Source organism: Zosterops lateralis (assembly GCF_965231275.1).
Source record: "Zosterops lateralis genome assembly, chromosome: 2".
NCBI lineage: Eukaryota > Metazoa > Chordata > Aves > Passeriformes > Zosteropidae > Zosterops > Zosterops lateralis.
Window position 1 is genome coordinate 106,578,192 of NC_139763.1, and position 19,109 is coordinate 106,597,300.

Consider the following 19,109-nt stretch of genomic DNA (forward strand, 5'->3'; position numbering starts at 1 on the left):
AACCATCCGGTTCTTTCTGCTCTTTTGCCTTGCAGTAAATCATTCAAATGTAGCTCTTGCAATGGACTTGGAGTAAACCACTGATGATTTTTGTTGATAAAATGGAAATACAGCTTTGGGATATATTTCTAGAAAAATAATACTTTTTAAATTAAAGGGTTCAGAGGCAAAGTTTTTTTTGTTTTTTTTGGGTTTTGTTCTGACTTTTAATGTGTAGGCATGTGAAAATGAATTGCAGAAGAACAAACTGTCAGGTTACTCCAAAAGCAGGGTAGAATACAGCAAATTTAAAGAGTAATGAAAAGGTTTATTTTCCAGAAAAAAAATTGTGTAGGGTCATACTCTCCAAACTTAAGTTTGTTAGATTGAGTAAATATTTATTGTGTAGTGAATAATGCATTAGAAAAACATTTGCATTTATCTTTTCGTTATTGACTCACTCTCCGCGTTCCTTTTGCGTCTTTGAGGGTGTCTGTGTGTCTGCTCTGGGGCTAAACCTGTTCTCACTGAATTAAATGGCCTTGGCTAATTTCAAATCAATGGTGTGGGGAATTAATTCACCCATTTTGAAATCTGCTCTTTACTGGGAAGAAAACCAGGACTTTTGTTTACCTTCACTTGGGTTTCTTGCTCCGTTTGGGTGCGATAAACCCCAGCGCAGTCCTTGTGAGCGCTCTCGGCTCCCAAAGCTTCACTTTTTTTTGCCTGTGAAAACAGGACAGCTTCTCCAAGTGGATTTCAAGGGATAGATTGAAATAATTAATGCACATCTAATGGCTAATTCTGTAGGATAACACTTTGCTTAATGGGATTAATTCCAGGCTTGCACATGCCAGAAACTCCCAGCGGCACAGATGAGGCCACTGCAAAGCACCTCGAAGTAGGTCCCTGGTACCTTCCCTCTTCCCCTCTGTCCTGTTACGAACACACATTCCAGATGTGAATGAACTATGCATTAATCACAACTAATCCCAGAAAAGCATTTGTATTAAGGGAGGAGAGTGTTTTGTCCTATACAAGCCCGTGCATTGTGTGGCCACTCAGTTTTCTGTTACATATTTTAGGTGGTGCAATACACAATAAAGGGTTCCGCGGCAAGAAAAACTTGTGATGGATAGAAGTAGAAGAAAGATTTTTCTTAGAGAGTACAAAAAGTAAATTAAACACTAAGGATCCTTTTAGGAGAAAATTTATTTTCTGTGGGCATTTGATCACTTGGCAATTTTTCACCCCATCCAGCAATTCTGTGACTGCACTTTCCCAAACTGTGCTTTCAATAAAGCTGACCTAAGCTCCCAGTGCTATGAAAAATGGAGCTTATATAAATTTCCTTTGCATTCTAAATCCATCTCAGCTGCACACAGAAAGCAAACAAGTACAGTTTCCACACAGCCTTTTTATCTCTCTCCACATCCCAGAGGCTTCCCAATCTGGCTTTTGTGGGAGAGAGGGGCTGTTTAAAGTAAACACAATTTCAGAATTTTCATCCATTTTAGAAGCAGCATTAAAGATCTTAAAAGGAACATGTTTCATGAGGCTGACAAGCAATTAGATGAGTGCAGTGGCAGTACAAGTGCATGATTCTACACTTACAAAATTAGTTGGAGTGAGAAAAATCAGAGACAACATAATATCCCCTCTCAAGTGGCTGCTTCAGATAGGTGCTCTGAAACTTGAAGGTATGAACAGAATTGTTCTGTAAAATATATCTGGTAAGTGGCTGAGAGCTGCTTGTCTATGTTAAGATGGAAAAAATAAATATAAAGGGATGTAAATCCTCTGAAACAGCCATTCCTCCAGGAAAACAAAACTAAACTAAATCTAGTCATAAGCAGCAGAATAGGATTGCTCTTTGCTAAATATCTGGAAAATCTTTTAACAAAAAATCTTGACAAAAAATCAATAGGATAAACTTAGTGCTGTGGATAAAATTAATTTAAATTACTCATGATAGCTCACCTTTCCAGGTTTTCAATGTATTCCCAAGTAATTACTGGAATTAACTTGACAAATTTTAATATTAGTTGCATGCAGTGGGTAAATCATAATTACTTCATCTCAGTTGAAATATTGCCATAGAATAGTTTGAACTCATGGTGTAAATAAACAGGAAAATTTTTTTGTAATGAAAGATTGGGGTCCTTTTCCTTGAGTTTTTTTGATTCTTTCCCTACAAGTCTGTTTTTACAGAGAAGCAATTAAGAAGGTACCAGTTTCCAATGCTGGAGCTTTTGAGAGCATTTCAATATTTTTGATAGTTAATGTATTACTTTTCTCTTATAGTTGGTGAAATAAAGGTGTTACATAAAGTCATTAATGCTAAGGAAATTCCTTCCTCCTATTTCTTCCACCCCACACAGGAATGCATTGCTTTCTAAGAGTCTTTAATTCAGTCAGAATTTATATACAAGCTCTTCATTCTTGCCATTTCCTACCTATGCGTGAGAAGGTGTGTTTCAAAATACAGCACTTTCCCCCCCCGCCCCTTATCCTGTAATGCCATCTGAGATAAGGTTTTCTAAAGTTGGGTGTAGTCCCTCAGGTGGCTCCTAACAAAATACAGCAGTGGAGATGTACCAGCCACAGTTCTGTCACCCCACGGAGGAGCAGCCTCAGCAGGGAGGTGTTCACAGGGATAAATCAATCCCTGCCCCACCTGCAGATCCATGACAAGGCCCTTTCACTTCAGCAGTGCTTTGCTTCTGCCATAAAATCTTAGCTGCGTGGTTGCTACATGATATGGAAATGTGAACGCTCCCAAATCAGAGGAAGGGCATTTCAGAGGTGGATGAAGCAGTGCCTTTTTATTTTTATTTTTTTTTTTTTTTTTAAGTGGAATGTGTGAGGGCCCGAGGAGTTTGGGTTTGTTCTGAGCCCCTTTGCTGAAGGAGTCCATCGAGCACCCAGGCAAAGTTTGTTGTGATATTTTCGTTTTGTGAGAGCTCATCCATTGGCTCCGATTTTATGAGGCTTGTGAAGTGCTTCATGTGCTCTTTTCAGAGTGGAATATTCCCCAGTGGAATTAAATTATTATTATTATTGCTAAGCACTGTTGAGCAATGCGGGAATTAATATTAACCCAAATCCTTATTCACCCTTTCTCTCTACTCTGTACATAAGTTGCTGTTGCACAGGAGAGGTTTCTTCACCTGTGCATCCTCTGGCAGAGGCAGGACATGACACACACACTTCTCCCCTATGTGGGTCAGTGGCAGGGGCTGCTGTGAAACCTCTCCCTCCCTGCAGCTACCGCGAGCTTTAGAGCCTCAGCCGTTGGGGCCAGCGTGGCCTCCTTCCTGCCCCAGAACACAGCGCTGCATCTGCAGATGATTTAACTGTTTCCCTCCTTGACACCAGCCTTCACTAGGAATTCCTTCCCCCTCAGAAGCCTCGTTGCCATGAAAACACCTTGAGGCTTTGCTGACCTTTAAACAGTCTGCTCCTAGTTGTCCTGCTCAAGTAAATCTTGCAGCCTTCCCACCACTTTTCTGCCTTGTGTATCTACCTTTTCCCTAGGATTCAGTCACTTACCTGCTGGAAAACATTGTATGAAAACTGTGTTGAAAATGTTGAATGACAGCTACCTGAGTTTTCAAAAGTATTGCTATGAACTTAACCTAAAAAAGTGGATGGCTTTCGTTACTGGAGTTTGGTGTCCTTCCTGACTCTGGCTCTTTTGGCACTGGTTAGATCTGGTACTGTCAGTGAGTTTAGGTGGAAATTGATCCCAGAAAAAGAAAAAAAAAACCCTGATTTGATTCCAGTAGGATTAGCTGTGACAAGTGTCCAGGCATGGCTTTGACCATACATCAGGAATGGCTCAGTAGTTGTCCCAGCTTTGGTCCATGTTGGCTGCAGGGGAAGGAATTGCTCATGGGCTGAGTGTTCTCTGTAAATGGCCTTGTGTTTGTCTTGGTTTAGGGCAGATTTGGGGAGAAACCTCTGAAGGGGCTCTTCTAGAAAGCAGATTTAAGTGGCTCCTCTCCTAACTGGTTTGAGAAAAGATTTCATTGGAGCAAAGTGGAAAAAACAATTTATTTAACAAGCAAAGCATTCACAAGCATGAAAAATTAATAATACTGAACAATAAAACTTCTTGTAGCCTCATAGCTGCAATTCTCCCTCCAGCACCTCCACCCTTAGCTTGTGTTGTTGTGAGGGATTTTTTTACTGCTCTGCTTGTAGCAAATCAAGGGAGTTGGAATCAAGCTCAGGCTGAGACAACAGCCCTGGTGAGGCTCTTGCTGGGCCTGTGCATCTCTGCATCCAGTTCCCACCAGTAGGGAAAGCCCCCATTAGCTCAATGACTTTTGGAAGTTTGAGTGTAGGATAAAAGGGAGTGGGAATGCCTCATAAATCTCCTGGCTGGGAATTGTTCTTCATGTTATCAGTAGATTTGATTATTGGAGCTGTGAGCTGTGAGCTAGCTGAAAAGTCTAACTTAAAAACGCTAATTTGAAGTACTTAGGGAAATGTCTGCCACTCTCTGAAGTGCTCACCGAACAGAGAAACACATCTGATTGTGATCAGCAGCGTCTTGTGCCTGACTCAGGGTCTCTTCCTTCAGCCTTGCAGCTGAAGTCTCTTTGGGATTCCCGGGGAGATGAGGACGCTCAGTTCTTTTATGTAGTCCTCCATCATGTGCACGGGGTTGTAGGAGCTGGAATGAAAAAGTCACCTGATAGTAAATCAGTCTGGGGTGAGTTACTGCTGTGGGACAGAGTTGGTAGGGCAAGGGAAAGGCTAAGTGACCTAGAAGCATTTGAATAATAATTCTGCCTCTCTGTGCACTTAACACCAGATTGAATTAGACACCAGATAATTTACAGCGGGGAACACCTTTTGCATTAACCGGATTAAACTTTTGCTGTCCCTGATGAAGCAGGGTCTAGTAAAAGCACTTGTGCCTAATCTAAATTCCCTACAAAAGCTGAAAGGGCTGCACAGCTCACATCTGTCAGCCCAGATTGCTGGATATCCACATCTGCAGTTTCCCTGTGCATGGTTTGCTGTCTCTAGGAGGCAACACCAGGCTGGCTTCAGGAAAGCCCTTTGCACCGAGTCCTTGCTAAACTGAGAAGTGAAAGCAGTTGCTTTTTCTGAGAATGACTGACTGTTTTGATAAAGCAAGGAGTCCCCTTCCAGAGATGAGCAAGGCACACCCCTCCTTTCTGTTTCTGACGAGGCTCTGGAACCATCTGGAGGATGAAAGGCTGCCTTATTTAATTATATACTCAAAGTTAATCTTCTTCACCTTCCGACAGAAAAGGTAGATCATTTATTGTTTTCTGCACATTTCTTCTTCCCACATATCAAACAGATGTGGGAGATCTACTTGTCTTACTCCTGTTACAGTACCCTGGACTTTTTTATTCAAGTCTTTATTCTCTGATGTGCTAGAAAATCATAGAATCATAGAAAAGTTTGGGTTGGAAAGGACCTTAAAGATCATCTGGTTCCAAACCCCCTGCCATGGGCAGGAACACCAATGTTTAGCCCTTTGTGCCATTGTAATAGTTTAATTCTTTTGACTCTATTTCTTCCAAATAAATCAGAGGGACACTTGAATTATTGGAACTTTGTGTTAGTGCCTCCCTGAAAGGGATCCTAAAAGGACTATGAAGGGCTCAAAGAATACTAAAGCTCCTCTACCTTGACTTTCCATAGGGCTAACATTCATTGGTGTAAAAAAGTGGAAGTTAATGGCCTAAAATAATTTCCTTTTTAATTATTTCGGCTGCCCAACATCTGATCTTGTAACCTGAATTCTGATCATATCAGCAGCTTCCTCTGGCAACAACAACAAACTCTAGTGCTGAACTACAAGGGCATGAGCTTTGCTTTGGGCCATGCTGTGTTTCCCAAATTTGTGATGGAACATTGATGACAAATTAATTGAGCCTCTGCCCTCTGCAAGTGAAGGAGAATTCAGCCTCTGGTTCTTTGGCCCTGGAGAGTAACAAGTTTGTTTATTGTTTATATCTGTGAGTAAAACCCATAGAAATATATATATATATAAACAAACTTCACGATAGATCCATTCTTAATGAACAGGATTATGTGTAATAATTTTAGCTGGCCAACTTGCAGGCATTTAGTCTGGGCTGTCTGTTCAGCTGCAGGCCTGTGTTCACTGGCAGTGAAGCACCATGCAGGGTACTCATCTCTCTCCTCATTCTGCCCCAAGCCCAGGGAGCTCTCTTGGGTTCAGAATTTTGCTCTCAGACAGCAGCAGTGAGGCAAGACCCATCCCACCCTGCTGTCAGCCTCCAGGGAGCAAGGCTGATAGGTGCCACATGTGGCAGTGGCACCTGCAGCTGTGGAATTCTGTCCCCACGGGGGCTGGAAGCACAAACCTGCAGCAAGAGGCTCTTGGATGATGTAGGGTGGGAGTGATGTAAACGCAACAACCCAGAGCCACAGGGATCACTGCTGGTGCTGTCTGAGAAAAGCTGCCTGCTTTGCCCCAGGAGCAGCTGTGGCAGCTCTGGGCTGTTGGGAGAAGGCCCTGCAGGATCTGCCTTTAAACACCTTTATATGTAACCACAGCTGCATCTATAAATCTCTTGTGCTGGGATTGGTTTTCATGGGCTTCACTGAGAAATTCGGTTTCCAGGAAGATAAAGTGCTTCATTTACAGCTGTGTTACTGAATTTTGGTAACCCCTAAAAGTAAAACCCTTAAATGAATCACTTAATAAGGGCCATGGGAGAGAAAAAATTTTATGGCAGACAGATTTGATCTGGATTTACAAGTAATTCAGCTTTTACGGTCTGTATTTCTCAAACTATTATCAGGCATCATGGTCTAACCCAATCCAGATGCACACTAAAAACACTGGAGGAGGAAAATCCTATTAAAAAGAAATGGCCTGGCATGTTTCAAGGGTCCAGGCCGTGTTCCAGTGATTCAGTTCAGCTGATCTCAATTGGTACTGGCTGCCCTGGGCCAGCCCTGTGGGTTGGACCCCAGCCAGCTCTGGGGTGCAGCATCCCTCCTTCATGTCATGGTTTGGAGCGAGGCAGCTGTGTCTGGACGTGGCTTCTGGGGCTCCCTGTGTCTCTCCAGGGCTGGAGCTCAGCTCGCCGCCCTGTGCAGGAGCTGGTGCTGGGCCTGAGCCAGGGGCTCCACACTCTGTGAAACCACCGGGGCTGTCGGGGCGGGCGCGCCGCCCTCACCGGCCCCAGGCTTCCTCTGCTCGGCTCCGGGGCTGCTCTCGGCCTCTCACCGCTGGTGTTTTCTCGCTCGCTTGTCCGCAGAGCATCTGAATTGCCTTTTTAATTTTTTTTTTTTTTTTTCTTTTTTTCTTCACCTATACTTCAGAAAGTCAAAGGCCACAGGGGGTTGTTGCAGAGGTGCTGGCAGAGCTGCTCTGGGGGTGTGAGTGTGGAGCAGGATGAGGGAGATGCCAGCCTCGGGTCCAGATGTGGGAGTGCAGGGACCGCAGCAGCAGGAGAGAGCGCCCAGGCACAGAGGAGAACAGGGCTGCATTGCTGCCTGGGAGCAGGGAAAAGAGGAGGGAGGGGAAACATCCAGGCTTTGGAAGGAGGAGGTGCTGGGAAGAAACTTGTCAGGGGCAGAAGCACAGCTGCTGACAGAGTCCCAGGTGTAGGCAATTGGGATTGAGGAGGGCTGGAAACCTGGGCAGTGACCTACTCAGAAACTTACTCAGTGACTGTCTCCTCTCAGTTCTGGTATGTGAACAATGGAAAGATGCTGTGCAGCTCCCCATAGGCACTGGGTAACCTGTGAGGTTTAACAGTGGGAATCATCAGTGAAATATTTGCTATTTGTGCTTTGCTATTTGTTTACTGTTTGTGCTTTACTCTGTGTGACTGCTCCCTCAGGCCTGGCACGTTTGCCTTGCCCAGCTCCCATCACCAGCTTGTCCTCTGTGACCTTGGCGTCAGCCCCCATGGCTGATGAGGGACAGAAAGTACATTTTGGTGGCATCTAAGGGATTTGCCTTCTGCTTTGAAGAGGTTTTGAATCACCCCTCCTCTGGTGATTTAAACACCTAAACTAGTCCTGTTCACCTGAATGGATGTAACTGTTTTAACTGCCACTCGTTCATTGTTCCTCCTATCTCTTTGACCTTTCTTTCAATAGGCTTTGTGCCTTCTGTCTTTTTCTCTCTCACTCACTTTCTAATCCTGTTTCAAAGGTTATTATTTAGAAAGTGCTTTGTACATTTTGTTTTGTTTTGTTTAAGAATACAGAAGTCATGCGTTTTAAGGAAGGAATTAACATGAACTAACAGGTGGGACAAAGGCAAGTAGCTTCAAGCTGCACCAGGTTGGATATGAGGAAAATTTTCTGCACTGAAAGAGTGGTTCAGCATTGAAGCAGGCTCCCCAGGGAAATGGTGGAGTCACCATCCCTGGAAGTGTTCAAAAAATGAGTAGATGTGACACTTCAGGATATGGTTTAGTGGGCATGGTGGTATTTGGCTGAAGGTTGAACTCCATTACATGGGAGGTCTTTTCCAACCCTAATAATTCTATTCATTTTATTGTGTTTTTTTCCTAAATATTGGACTTTCTCTTAGTCTCGAAACGTGTTTTTCCAGGAACAATCAGAGGCAGAGTAGCAGGCCTTCCCCCATGGAACAGCTTTAGTCCATGGCCTGGGACGCTGGAGGCCAGGCTGCCCCACATGAGCACTGTGTGGGCACTCGGTTGGCTCTGCAGAGTCAGCCAGGGTTGGCCATGGTTGGCACAGAGCCACAGCTGAATCCCCTGCACCTTGTCATCTCCTCCAGTCCTCTTTGTCTCCTGCTTCGGCTCCTCCTGCTCAGGGGATTTCATTAGTGCTGGAGAAATATTGGATTTGAGGGGATTGTATGAATGTGCCTTTGGTACAAGGAGAAGGGATTGAGGGTCAGGATACCCAAAGAGTACCCAAAAATGTTGCCTTCAGCAGCATCTCAGAGGCCTCCAGACTGATGTAAAATACTGTCCTGTGAACTGTTCAGAAGAAAAGCTCTGGGAAGGTAATCTCAGCTTATTTGTTGGTTTAATATACAATGTTGGGCAAATAAGCCAATCTCTCTCTCTCTCTCTCTTCCTATATTTACCCCACATATTTGAAATTTTATAGTCCTGAGGAAATGTGGTGAAGGGTATTTTTCAGAAAGTGCTTTGAACCATATTTTTTAAGTGATAGAAAAAGAGGGAGGAAGAAGGAAAACCATCAAGGATCTCAATTTATTTCCATGGATTTGTTTCTAAATGCGTGATTTAGGAAAAAATGAATGCGAACTCCTAATTCAGACAAACAAACAAATCTTCTCTGTGGTATTTTTTCTGGGTGTGTGAGGCTGTCAGTGGGAACACTGATTGTTTATCTTCATCAAAGAGCTTCTCAGGTTATTGTTAATTTTTGTCTTTCTCTTTTGAACTCCCTGCAAATCTGCACAAAGCACAACTCAGATTAATTTTAAGGCGTTGGTTTGTTTGTTCTGTTTTTTATTTAACTGTGCAATGCAGCTTTTCCTTGGGGGATGGACCTGGAGCTGCATGTTGGATCTATAGTTGCTTAGCCTTTGATTTTTTTTTAGCTGTACTTTGTGAACTTTCTACATCTTTATGCACTGATACAGGAGCAGTTTTATCAGGTTTATCTGCTGAAACCCAACAATATTAAGATGTCCTGCTGGATGTGGTCAGTGTGTAAATATTTAAATGGTGGCTGAAAAGATGGAGACTCCCTTTTTAGGAGTCCCAGGGAAAACATGAGGGGCAATGGGCTCAAGTTACTTGTGGAGCATTGAATGTGATGGTGTCAATCTTTCTTTACATTTAATGCAGAATTGAGAAGACTTCCCCTAAAATTTTGTCCAAACAATGTATTTTCTCACACACAATTGATGAAGGAAGCCTTAACCAGGCCCAGTCACAAATCCCTTCAGGAGATGTTGCTGGGTTTTCCCAGAAAATAAACACCCTGTGTTGCCCAGGGGAGTTTGCAAACATCTCTGTCCATGGAGACACTCTCAGCTGGCTGAGGGCCTGGACAGTCTGGTTTAACTGAACCTGTTTAGAGAGAAGGCTGCACTTGCCATGGTCCTTTTTTGACCAGATTAATCCTATAAATCTCATATTCAGAATTCCATCTCCTTTGCAAAGGGGCAGTGTTGCCCTCACACTGGCTATTATCTTTCCATGGAATGCTAAGCAGCACTGCCACATTTGTGCTGCCAAGCACCAGTGACAGAAATGACTTTGTTTGCTGATGTATCTGATTTTTTTTTTGCAGATGCGGCATCAGTTCTTGGCCTCACGGATCCCAGGCTCTGCTACGTGCTGGATGGACTCCTCTTCATTTATGCAGTGATCATGACAGCCCTTTTTGTGAAGGCAAAGGTCAGTCCAACCCAACACAGACACATTTGTTGGTGGTGTAAGATAGTTGAGCTGGGCTGGGGATTGGAGGAGAACCATCTCTTAGAATGAGACCTTTCATTTTGTTTTGCTTTCTTTCTCTCTCTTTTCTTTTTATTTATTTCCCCCCCTCTCTGTTTCTGGTGTTCACTTGAGCAACCAAAAGCAGATTTTTGCAAAGGTTCATGAGTAGAGGGGGGAAGAGTATATGAGAGTGTTTTGATGCTACACTTACGGATACATCAGAGATTCTGGATTTCATAGATGGGAAGTGACTGATCAAGAGTAATGTGGGTTGTTTTTTTCTCCTGCTTTGTCACTGGAAAGAGAAGAGGGGATACACAGAAAATACAGGGGAAATGGCAAGCTTGTGAAGGATGTATCAAAATGTCTCAATAATTCAGACATCTTTGATACTATGAGTGTGATGATGCAAACATAACCCAAACAACCACAGGAGAGGACTTGTGTAATTGCTACAAACATGATTCTATGCCTAAATATAGAGTGAGCTAGAAGGTTACTTTTAATAAAGAATTGAATGTGATAATAACTCAAGAAGAGTAAATCAATACAGAATGTAGTTTGACAGGGTTTTTCTTTAAAGGCTACAACAGAAAGTAGCTGCTCTCATTGACCCAAAACTGCCCCTTTTTACCTGAAATTTTGGCTTAGCAATTGATTGCTCATAACTATTGTGAGCAGCTGAGCCAAAGAGCAGTGACAGAAGGGATAATCCTCTACCTCTTTGTTATCTGCCACTCACATTAATTCATTGTGGTGGCTCCAGAGCCCTGCAAGCCAAGTGCTGCTCCTGAGGGGTGCAGGGATTCCCTGCAGGACACCCACCAACCTTGCAGGCACTGGAGAACCAAAATCCCAAGGAGGCACAAGATTAGGACAGGAAGAGAACAGAGAGACGAATCTGAGGAGTGCAGGGAACAAACTCAGGTGTTTGTGAGCTGGTGTTATGTGAAATCAAATGGCTCAGCTGCTGAGGGCTCGTGTGTGGATAAAAGTGCTGCTGCAGCAGGGGTTTGCATTGCCTGTAGCCCCACAGGGAGCTCCTTGTGGGTTGCCCTGTTTCTGATGAGAGTAACTGGTAGGAGAGAGGGAATGAAAGGAGTGAGGGGAGCCAATGTCTCTCTGCTCATGGAATGGTCTCTCTTCCAGCTCAGCCAGGCCTCTGAACCACAGCTGCGACCAGGCCAGGATGACGTGTACAATGTGAGTAACTGCTGGTCTTGGTTTTCTAATTCACCATCCTGACAGACCTTTTGGGGCACTCAGAGACAGATTGCCTGCTGGTCACAAAAACTTTGGATGAGCCAGCTAATGAGCAGGCTGTACATGTGTGCAGCATGGCAGCTGTAGGAGGAAAGGTAAAACCTCAGGGGCAGCTGCTGGTGTCACCCCTCTGGCCAGATGCTGGGGAGGTCTTTGGGCTGTTGGGCTCTGATTTGCTACACTGAGCTCTAGGCTGGCAGGAGCCCAGGCTGTTGGTTGTGCTGCCCCATGGAACAAACAGGCCTGTGAGAGCTCTGGGGGTGTGTGCAGCCCCTCTTGCTGCTGCTGTTTGATGTGGGCTGGGCAAAGGGCAAATGCCAAGGAATGCAGTGGAGCTGACTCTGGGCACCTGCAGCTCTTCCACTCTCAGGTGCATGGAGCCTGAGCCCCACAGCCCCTGTGCCTCCATTCCCAAGCTTTCCTGTTGCCCCACAGCCAGCTGTGTTGTACCAGCTCATAGCAGAGCTGTACCTTGTCCTGTGCCCTGACCATGGGCAGCAGTGAAAGAGGACAGAGACAAGATCCTGCCTGACTGTCCCCACTAAACTGCCCACTCATGGCAGCATTGAACTGTAGCTATTTTTGCTATGTCTAGTTGTCTAATTTTTTTTTTCTCACGCTTTTGACCATAGCCACATCCTGTGATGAGTTCTGTTTAACTCTGAAATGTAAGAACACTAATGCAACTTCTTTTCGGTTGAAGTGTAGCCTGTCACCTTCCAAGTATTGGGTTATTCTGACCTGAATTCTCTCCTTTGCCTTTGTCCAAGGTAACCTTTCCCAGCTAAGAATTGTGTTGGGCATAAAATTTCTGTAGCTCCTTTAATGAGCAGTTCTGCAAGAAAAACAAAGCTCGTGGATCTTTGCTCTCCAGTGGGAGAGGAAGCATGAAAGTCAGAGTCCCTTCCCTTCATGCTCTCTAGTTTTCAATTCATTTCCACTTAGGAAAGATTCTTGGTGCAACAGCTTGCAGTTTTGTGTCATTTCCATGGCTTAAACGTGGCATCATTGTTGTCAGTTGCATTAGGGAGTAAAAATAATTTCTAGTTCAGTTACAGTCCTTGTGAGCTGAGCTGGGTTCCCTTTCTTTACTGTGTAAAGCTCTATGATCTCATTATCACGGTGCCCATGCCCTGCTTTTGCTGTCCCGTTTCAGAAGCTCTCCCGCGGGCACAGGGACGATTACGATGTGCTGGGAGGAAGGCGAGGAGCAGACCCCGAGCTGGGCGGGAGACACCAGGTAACCTCCGGGCCGTGTGCGCTCTGCCCTTTGATCTGTGCCTCCCACGCCGCCGTGTCACGGCGCTGCTCACACGGGCAGCCACCGAGCGCCTTCCCGGGGAGGGAACGACGCGATTTGTGTCGTAACTCGGGCGGCGCGGCGGGACGGGAGCCAAGCTCCCCCTCCCCTTTGATCTCGGCCCCTCGCTGGGCCGGGAGCTCGCAGCCGCCGGGGGGGAAGTGACACCCGGCCCGGGGCGGATGCGGAGGAGGCCCGGCAGCGGTGGGTGTTTCACAGAGCTCGCTGCCTCTGATGCCATCAAACAAGCGCCCGCAAAGCAGAGCGGCAGCCAAAACAACCCCTTCTGCTGCACAGCCCGTCACTTTCAAAGGAAAAGGGAGGGAAAACCTCCTGCATCAGCAGGTGACAGCTGTAGGGAGTGAGCAGAGAAGACCTAAGTTTTACCAAATGTTCAAATGAAATTAATTTTCCCCAGAACGAGTTGTCTGAACAGAGCCTTATGGGTGGAGGCAGGATGGACTGGGATGGGCAGGAAAAGTCCATAGAGCCGTAGCTGTGCCATGGAGCAAATGCATAAGCACACACAGGGTGGTGGAGAATGCTGTTAGTGCAATGTATGGGCAACTTCTTTCTTCTGTTTTACAGCAGAGGAGAAAGAACCCTCAGGACACTGTCTACACTGTGAGTAGAGCACTCTGGAGGGAGCAGAGGGGGAGGGATGGCTGGGAACAGGAGACTCTGTTTCATAGGAGACTTTCCCCTTCCTACCCAATTTCAGCTTTGGTTCAAAACTCAACAGCTGCTTTTCAAGACTTGTCTTCCCTTCCACCCAACTCTTCCCCCCAGATTCTCTATTTTTGCTAGAAAATTTCTGCTCACTTCTGAGTGAGTGACAGGAGAAAAACACTGGGGAGATGTGGAAAAGAGCTTGGATCAAGAAACCTGCTAATGCCTAATGCTAATGACTAACCAACCTTCATCCCATGGGATTGCTGCTGCAGTATTTCCTGTGCATGACTCCACCTCGTGTGGCTGCTCTCTGGCAAAGGCCAGATGCCAGTGCATCCAAGAGGGAGTGCTTAGGAACCTCTTGAGAGAGTTGATTTGACTCTGGCTAAATGTGGGGGTCTGGGCCCCAAAGCAGAGGTGCAGGAATGTTGATTCTCATGTCTTGGGTCTTCCTGGGTATTCGGTCTTGAGAAATGAGCTTGTTTTCCAAGACCTTCACTGCTATTGAATGGGACACTGAGATCAGCTGGGTTTAAATGTGGCTGCCCAGGGGCTGGCTGGGCTTTTCTACTGTCACACTGACTCTCTGCCTCTCTGCCGCAGTCACTGCAGAAGGACAAGATGGGTGAGGCATACAGTGAGATTGGAATGAAGGGAGAGGTGAGTCTTATTTTCCTTCCTGGGGAAAGCATGGCAACAGAAAACATTTCAGCTTTTGGGCAGAAACCCCCTGATGGCTGCCCTGGCTGAGGGGAGAGGGTGTGAGAGGGGTGAATCCAGCAGCACTGGAAGATTTTGGTGTTTCTCCAGAGCAGTTTGGAGCTGCAGGTTTATGGATTCCCCTCCATGGGCTGCTGAGGCTGGCTGGTGTTCCAGGATCAGGAGAGGAGGTGCCAGCCCCTCCTTGTGCCTGACTCCAGACATGGAATAGGGGAAATGTCCTCCTGCCCCCAGCTCTGCTCTCAGGTGCTTAAGAAGGCACACATCAGTCACGTCTCCAGCCACAGCAGAGGGAGGGTTTTGGCTCTGTGCACAAACTGCTTCGGGAGGGGGGCTTGTGTTGAAAACAAACCATCTGGGGACACTTGTTTATGGCAAAATGAAAAATTGCTCTGACCTACACAGGTTCTATTTTATGTCAAAGTGTCATATATATATATAACCTTTCATTTCCTTCTGACACTTGAAAAAAGGGGCATTTCAAAACAAAGTTTAGTGTTGAGAAATGCTGAAGCAACACCAACATTTAATCTTTTCCCCTTTTTTATTCTAATGCTCCTCTGCCAGAGTCAAGCTCTGTCTATGAGCTATGGGTCTATAAAGTTGCAGCATGTTTTTTGAATGTTTGTTTCTGGAGGGACAAGAACACCAAAGCACCTTGTCCTATTCCAAATATATGATCATTTAAAAGGTTGCTGCAATTTTAACTGTAACAAGCACTACTCCTTGACACATTTGTGATACAATCTATTACTAAATAATCAGCTTCTACAGAAATGCTGCCAAATCTCTATACATACACTGAATCAAGGGAATAGCAACATTCTAACAGTATGACAGGAAAATATGTCAGCAAACCAAACCATTTTGTTTTTATTTCCTATCCCCTCTATTTTCTCCTGAGCAGCCCTTGCAGCATGTCTGGGCTGGTCCAGCCTTACCAGGTGCTTTCCTGTGCAGAGCAGAGTCCAGGCCATGCACAGCTGGTACATCCTGTACACCCTCAGCAGAGCATGGGGGAACACAGGGGCTTCTTTTTGCATAATGAGGAAAGCACCCATTAATCTATGCTTGTTTCATTTCCCAAAGCAGCAGAGGCGGCGAGGCAAAGGGAATGAAGGTCTCTACCAGGTAGGCACCACCTCCCACAGCTGCTCCCCTCACCTGTCCCCGAGTGGCTGGATATGCAATGGCACTGTCAGGGAGGCACAGAGAAGTGACAGGCAGCTGGGAGTTTCCCAAGCAGACACCAGGTGTCTCACTAACTCCTCACTCTTGGAAGCCCCAGCTATCCCTGCTCTGGGGTCACAGGAACACAGGGCACAACTGCCTTACCCCAGCAGGCTGGCAGGGAAAGGACTGGGATCACTGGAGGGGCTGTCAGGGGATGCTTCCTGGAGTCAGAACCACCTGAGGTCCCACTGCCAATTTGCTTACCCAGATATGCACCCAACTTCCCTTCCAGATCAAAGAGAAGTCCAAAGTTTGTGATTTCATGTCTGTTCATTTAATTATCAATGCTCATTCCAGCATCAGTTAGCTCTTAACAATACATAAATAAAATGTACTCCAAAGATCTTCAGAATCTGTTAGGATGATTTGCTGTAGTCATATTTTCATAACAATTATTTAAGATGTACCTTGCCTTCAAGTAAGTAATAGCTACTTGCACCACACGAACACTAAAGAATCACTCAGGAGTAAAAACTTCCATAGGGGGAATAAAAAATCAGACTTATGCTCCTGACCGAGCTCCTGCCATCATGTTGTTGCCAGGAAGAAGAAAGCACTCACAGTCACACTCATCCCTCACCTGTTTTTCTGGTTTTCTCTTTTTCAGGGGCTCAGTGCAGCAACCAAGGACACTTATGATGCTCTCCAGATGCAGCCCTTGCCCCCCCGCTAAGTGGGAACCTCAGCGGGGATGGGCAGGAGTGAGAGATGTCCACCTGCTCTGGGGAGGAGAGGGGGGAAGCCTTTTTCATCCAGCACAAGCACTGTGTGTTTCCTGTGTGCAAGAACCTCCCTGGGTTGCTGCACAGAATCTGGACCTGGCCCTTTCCTTCTCCCTCTACTGAATCATGTAACTGCTTCTGCTGTTAGAATGTACATATCTGTAAAGTTGTTTCCAATTATAGTGGGTACTAGGCTGATTTTTTTTTTTTTTTTTTGGCAAGGTTTGTGTTGTGGGACCAGACCACACCTTGTAACAAACATAGCTATTTCTATAGCTCTTCCTTGTTTTCCAAAGTATTAAGACATGGAATTATGGCTTTATTGCATTTAAACAACTTGCAAAGATAGGGCTGTATTTACTTCTTGCAGTATTTATCTTAAGACTATTGCACCCTTTTTGCTTTAAATTTGCCTTTAAAAACTGCTTCAGTGGAGAGCAACTTTTTTTCTTTAACTATAAAGAGTGACATGATGTTACAGCAGTGAAGCAGAGAGGCTGAATGCCAACCTTCCAGTAGGAAGAAAATGAGCACCAACATCCCAAAAAAGATCAAGCAATAGCACTGCCACTCATCCATAAATATGGGTCAGGTAAGCTGAGTGAGAGACTTCTCTGAAGGCAGAAAAACAAAGGAAACAAGGGGATGGGTTCCCCTATTATCACTTCCAGACAACAAACTGTACAAAACCCAACATAAACGCAGCTTCCAAACCAGTCTCTCATGAGGCTGCCTCTAAAAGGTGCAGGTACCATTCCAAAGAGGAGCCTGTTCAATAATGCTATGTGTTTTTGAGGAATTAATAAACCAGTGTCACAGTCCCGTGTGTGTGTGTAGGGAGCAGCGGTGGGAATGGCATGAGCTCCTTACCTGAGGCATTCAGGCCGTCTGAAGCAGCCTGAACCCGGCAGCACCATCTCCCAGGGAAGCTGAGGAGGACAGGAGCTCCTGCACAGCTCCCAGAAGCTGGGATGGGCTGTTGAGAAGTGCCCCAAAGCCAGGCATTAAAGGGACACTCACCTCCTGCTGCTGCAGCCTCAGTTTTGCCCGTGCCTGGCCAGGCTGCACAGTGAAGCCTGAAGGAATTCAGCAAGGGCAAATCTAGCCCAGCAAAACCAGGGGAGCTTCACCTCGACTCAAGAGCTGACCAGGCCATCTCACCAGTCCTCAGAGGAGCAGCAGAGCTGTGGGAACAAGAGCTGCTGCCCAGATGAGGTTTTATGTCTTCTTTCCAGGGACTGGGTGGGTTAGCAGCAGAAAAACTTGTTGAAATCGGTGCTATGCAAGGTCAAAGGCAGTTTTACTTCTTTAGCAGTAAAACTGTACCTGAAGTAGGTGCTGCTTGTAGCTTTTAAGGAATATTTGCAATAAATTAAAGCAAAAAAAAAGTAAACTGAGACATGGTAATGAATGTTTCTTGCAAAAAAAATTTCCTAGATCCTTTACTGTTCAGTGCAGTGACAAGAAAAATTGAGAGAACTGGGTGATAACTGAGACAGCTGAGCTGAAAATTACAGTAAAGTTATGCTGCTAAGCACTCGATGCAAGAACAAAGAGTGCTGAAAACAGCTTTCTCTTTTTAAATCACCATATCTGCAAGATGTAGAAATCACAAGTTTTGGCAGCATGAAATATCAACCACCAAACAATAGGAGTGAAATATTTTGGGGGGGAAGAAATCACCTTTATGCTCTTTATATATCAATGGATACCTTGATTTCAAAAAGCATCCAACGCTGGTTTTGGGGCCACTCACCGTGGGGTTGAGCTGAGTCTCCTTTTTGCCTTCAGGAAGCGACTGAAGCTGTCTCTGCTTTTAGGAGAGGAGCTGATAAATACAGAATTAGAACAAAAGCTTCAAGCAGAGTGCATAAAACCCGGGCTCTCCTGCAGTTTGACAAGACAAAGGGCACCACAGATCAATCTTCTGGCCCGGTTTGATGCACGGGAGAAGGGGAAGCGGCCTCCCCCCAACACATTTAAAAACTACAAACAAGTGCATACATGTTAAAACACTTGGAAAATGGTTTAATGATGTTTACAACAGAAATGAACTGTACAATTACAGTAAGTTTAATATATATAAAAAATTACAGCAGACAAATGCATCTACACAAAATCTACCTTTTCATTCTGATTTACTGTAATCTACACAATCTCTCAATGCCTACAGCTATCTGTAGGCAACCACTGGGAAAATAATAATAATATAATAATAATAATAATAAAGGACATCTTTAAAGAGACAGCATTTCGCCTTCCTCCTCACCCTTAGTGTGATCAGCAAGGTTTTGAAATGTGTGGGACTCTCACATTTCAGTCTCAAGAAAAGCTTGGGTTGCGTTTGGGTCGGGTACTCCCATAATGGCCCTTGATTTCAAGTGTTCTGCTGACCTCAAGTGTAAAAATGCAGTGTATGAGGAAGGGCAAGAGAAAATAACCTCCCAGCCAGTGTAAGCAGGCAGTTGCACAGAGCAGTGAAACCATTAGGACCAAAAACTTGTCTTATTTAGGAAAAAAAAAGGCGCAAAAAGGGACTGCCCAGACATTACAAACATCCACAAATCCTCATTTCTTTGAAAATTATTATCAGATTTAGAAGAAAGGGCTTGGTTTTCCACTCCCAATTCTTCATACAAAGGGGTAGTTTTCAAACTAACACGTTAAATACTTTTTGAAAACAAAATTTAAGCTACTTCCTCTTTGGCCCACCCCTTAAAAACAATGAACCCCCTCTTGGCACTGAGAAAGAACCTCAGGTCAGTGGGGGAAAAAAAAGAACATGCTGTCTCT

At 45.1% G+C, this 19,109-nt stretch overlaps 1 protein-coding gene across 2 annotated transcripts in view; it reads left to right on the top strand.

Annotated features, from left to right (window-relative positions):
• The window catches only part of CD247 (CD247 molecule), a 47,847-nt gene extending 30,159 nt beyond the window's left edge, over positions 1-17,688 (top strand). Inside the window, exons 2-8 of one of the 2 annotated variants that reach the window (XM_083855204.1) lie at positions 10,258-10,364; positions 11,556-11,609; positions 12,826-12,909; positions 13,558-13,593; positions 14,245-14,301; positions 15,451-15,492; positions 16,202-17,688. In XM_083855204.1, coding sequence (XP_083711330.1) covers positions 10,258-10,364; positions 11,556-11,609; positions 12,826-12,909; positions 13,558-13,593; positions 14,245-14,301; positions 15,451-15,492; positions 16,202-16,267 — 446 coding nt within the window. In that variant the 3' untranslated portion in view covers positions 16,268-17,688. The remainder of the gene's footprint in view (positions 1-10,257; positions 10,365-11,555; positions 11,610-12,825; positions 12,910-13,557; positions 13,594-14,244; positions 14,302-15,450; positions 15,493-16,201) is intronic. The other variant, XM_083855205.1, reaches the window with a different exon arrangement.
• The last annotated feature ends 1,421 nt before the right edge of the window (positions 17,689-19,109 follow it).